General features: G+C 36.9%; 1 protein-coding gene across 3 annotated transcripts; it reads right to left on the bottom strand.

Annotated features, from left to right (window-relative positions):
• Positions 1-236: 236 nt before the first annotated feature.
• On the bottom strand, positions 237-2,940 carry LOC140836239 (mitochondrial import receptor subunit TOM20-like). 3 transcript variants are annotated; one of them, XM_073201610.1, is made up of 6 exons: positions 2,683-2,940; positions 2,514-2,592; positions 2,113-2,282; positions 1,981-2,028; positions 1,141-1,227; positions 237-532 (listed from the first exon to the last, which is right to left on the bottom strand). In XM_073201610.1, the coding sequence occupies exons 1-6, from the start codon at positions 2,923-2,925 to the stop codon at positions 404-406; spliced, it is 756 nt and encodes a 251-aa protein (XP_073057711.1). In that variant the 5' UTR covers positions 2,926-2,940; the 3' UTR covers positions 237-403. The 3 variants fall into 3 exon arrangements, with proteins under 3 accessions (XP_073057711.1, XP_073057712.1, XP_073057713.1); XM_073201611.1 differs by having other exon boundaries at positions 237-529; XM_073201612.1 differs by having other exon boundaries at positions 237-526.
• Positions 2,941-3,462: the final 522 nt, after the last annotated feature.

The following is a 3,462-nucleotide window of genomic DNA, read 5'->3' as shown; positions in this document are numbered from 1 at the left end:
TTAATGTACTTCAAACTTTTGAAGAACGAGAACAGATCTAATCTCCAAGAAAACTGGAGGTCACCGATCAAATATTTTTGCTTTCCTCGCACCAAAGTGGAAAGCCAAATGAATCCTACTATGACAATCTATATTATATCCACGAACATTTTAAAAAAATAAAGAACAAACCACACTGGCCTACGTAAACTTTTATCTGAAACTAAGCAACAGATAAAAAAAAGCAACAAAAATAATAATGGCAAATATGAGCGCTTAAAATATCACAACTGGGTGAACAAGAGGAAACAATACCAAAGGAAAAGGTAAGACAACCAAAGAAAAAACAAGAATTCCACAAGTAACCATGGTAAGATCCTTCGGCAATTGTATCTGAAAATTCAAATGAGGCAAATGCCATAGTTTATCTTGGAGGAGGTGAGGGAACATTAGATTTGGCAAATCCCACCCACGCAACAATGCCAACCGCAAGAATTACCCATCCAAAAATATCATATTTGAGATCACTAGTTTTAGCCTTTTTTGTCTGCTGCTGATGAAAAGATACCACACTTTAATGTAACAACAAAGCAATGAAATATCAAGCACAAAATAAGCGGTTCAAGCAACACAACCAAAAATTCACTGGTGAACCTAGGATACAAGCAAATGATAAGTGAGGCAAGAGACAACTAAAACTATCAGGACATGTGTACCATTTCCAATTATATTTCTCATTCAGTCAATATCCGTTGTTATCTTCACAATGAATATACAAATCGTAGACGTATGGAGAAGCAGTCCAAGCAACAGTTACATGCAAGTGGAAGTAGGCTTGAAAGAGGTCTAAGTGTGGGTAACAAGGTATGTGGCTTCAGAGATGTCAAATGCTGGCCAGGCAGACACAAGGGGGAGAGACTGACTGGTAGTGGCTGAAGCAATATATTAGCAACAAGGATAAAGGCAAGGAGAAGTTCCTTCATATTGAGTTTCTCCTCAACAACAATCGATAACACAGACAAGATCTTAAAATTTGTTACGAGAGTAAAATACGTAAAAGAAAATGCATGTAGTTCGTAATTATCAAATGACAATCTATATTAGTGTAGATCAATAATTAGTCACATCAAAACTGAAATGCAATGAACCTGAGATGTGTACCTTTGTGTTGGTAGATGCAGAAGGGCCTGGTCCCATGGCCTGCTGAGAGAAACCATGCTTGTGGAATTCCACATGTAACTCAGGAGCCTTAGGAACAGAGATTGCAACACATATGCATACATCAGTTGGCCAAACATAGCATAGATGAAGAAAACAATATAACTATTGATAATTGATATTAAGAATCCAGTTGAGTCCGACCATTATCGAACACGAAAACGAGATAAACATAAATAACAAAACTAAGCAATTCATAAAATAAACTGATACCCCAACCATCCAGAAAACCAATAACAACAACAATAATCAAGCCTTTATCCAACTAAGAGAGAACATTTGCAGTTGCTCCCATTGAAGAAAAACATAAGAGAGACACAATTAAGATGGTAATGGCATATACTTATGCAACCAATAAATGACCCGATGTGAGACCATGACAAATACACACATTAACCGAGGAAGAATAATACGTATAGTACTTGGTTAGCAATGATAAAATACAATAAAATTTATTTAAATATAGACTTGGTTAGCAACCGTCCAGAAAACCAAAACCAAAACCAAAAACAAAAATAAAACATGATTGGAATGGAAAGCCGCAAAATCCAGAGGACCAACTACCAAGTAGTCCAACTATAATATCCAAGAATCCATAAAACTCCCTCATCCTACTCGAGAATGTTCCAAAATAATTTTCACCCATTGACAGTTTTCTAGTCTAATAAGAAACATGTATAACATTTCTCAATGCATTGAAGTTTCAAATCCCAAATCACATACCTTTAAATGCGATTGCATCAAAACTAAGATTGTAAATCAGAGACAGTAGGGAGAATGTACCTTTACCGCTACTTCTAAAGATTTCTTGTAAAGCTCGTTTGTCGGCTCCTGCAGCCACCAGAAAATCGATGCAATGCCATCTCAACAAGGAAAGTGGATGCACAACAAAAAATCTAATGCAGTAGAACATACCAGTTCCACTGCTTGCTCATAGTACAGAGCCGCCTTATCAAAGTAAGGCCTGGCCTCATCGAGATCTGGAAAAAGAAATGCATTTGATGTATATGCATTCCCAAGGGCCCAAAGGGTATCATGCTTTCTTGGATCAACATCCAGTGCCTCCTCCAACTTGGATATAGCATCTGCAAAACCGTTAAATAACTAAAGTTTGATGGCAAAAATCGAGACCTAAGTTATCTTTCAACCTAAATAAAAGTTTCAATATCGGTCCAGTCATAAAATCCTTTCCACTGCACTAGAGTATCCATTCATCAATTATTCTACAACATTATCCGGTCAAAATAACACAGAATGCATCCAAAACAAATCAACAAATCAAAACCACGATACAAAATACAGCAAAGTATCTGAACCTAGAACCATCTTCTTGGACTCCGGACCGCTCTGAAACTGCGCTAACTCCAGTAACACCCCGCCCCATCTAGTCAAATTCTGAGCCCATCAAGTAAAATTTCAGACTTTGAGAAGTTAAAATACATATTTAGAAATAGATAGATTGTATGCGCATGTATGAGTCCTCACATCAGTATCAAGAGGATTTTTGGCGTAGGTAGCTTCAGCAGTTCTACGAGCGTGCTCAAAGAAGAGGAGACGATCGAAATCGCTAGACATATCCATGATGTAGTTTGTCCGATGATCTTCGAGTTCCCCAAAGCACTTCTTTCCAGTAAATAGGGTTTCTGATTTTATACTTGTGCGCTTTTGGGGGTCCAGAATGAGACTATATGCGGCCATGAGTTTGGCCCGTGGGAAGTGTGACGTCATTACACGTGTGAAATGTAGCCCTATACATGGAGTGACGCGCCACGTGCGAGATGTAGTCCAACGGTTTTTAAAAATACTAGTAAATGATGTAGAGTGGATCTCATGTGAAACCGTCTCACGGATCTTAATCTGTGAAACGGGTCAAATCTACTCATATTCACAATAAAAAGTAATACTCCTAGCATAAAAAATAGTACTTTTTAATGGATAACCCAAATAAGAGATCCGTCTCACAAATAGTATCCGTGAGACTGTCTCACACAAGTTCTTGTCAATGATGTATACATATGCGTAAATTAATTATAATTAGTAACCGTGGCACACCCGTTGCGTGTGTTCTGAATACATGTGACTAATATATTAAATATTCATGATATTACAACATAAAGAAGAGAGTTTATTTTTCACGGTGGCTAGTTTGGAGAATAAATAATATTATTTTTCACGTGAGCAGTTTCCTTATGACGATGAATATAATATTTTTTGTTAAGAAAAAATATAATATAAAAATGAGAAAGAGTAAAATAGGAAAGAAAG

This window comes from Primulina eburnea, chromosome 7 (assembly GCF_022965805.1).
Source record: "Primulina eburnea isolate SZY01 chromosome 7, ASM2296580v1, whole genome shotgun sequence".
Taxonomy (NCBI): Eukaryota; Viridiplantae; Streptophyta; class Magnoliopsida; order Lamiales; family Gesneriaceae; genus Primulina; species Primulina eburnea.
Note: the sequence above shows the minus strand (reverse complement) of the source record. Positions and strands in the feature narration are given on the sequence as shown.

Bases quoted from the DNA above. Each gene is read 5' to 3' on its own strand.
- LOC140836239 (XM_073201610.1), bottom strand. From the start codon at position 2,925: ATGACGTCACACTTCCCACGGGCCAAACTCATGGCCGCATATAGTCTC. The intron at 2,593-2,682 runs GTGAGGACTCAT...TGATGGGCTCAG, and splicing joins AAAATCCTCTTGATACTGAT to AATTTGACTAGATGGGGCGG. The intron at 2,283-2,513 runs GTTCAGATACTT...ACGGTTTTGCAG, and splicing joins GTCCAAGAAGATGGTTCTAG to ATGCTATATCCAAGTTGGAG.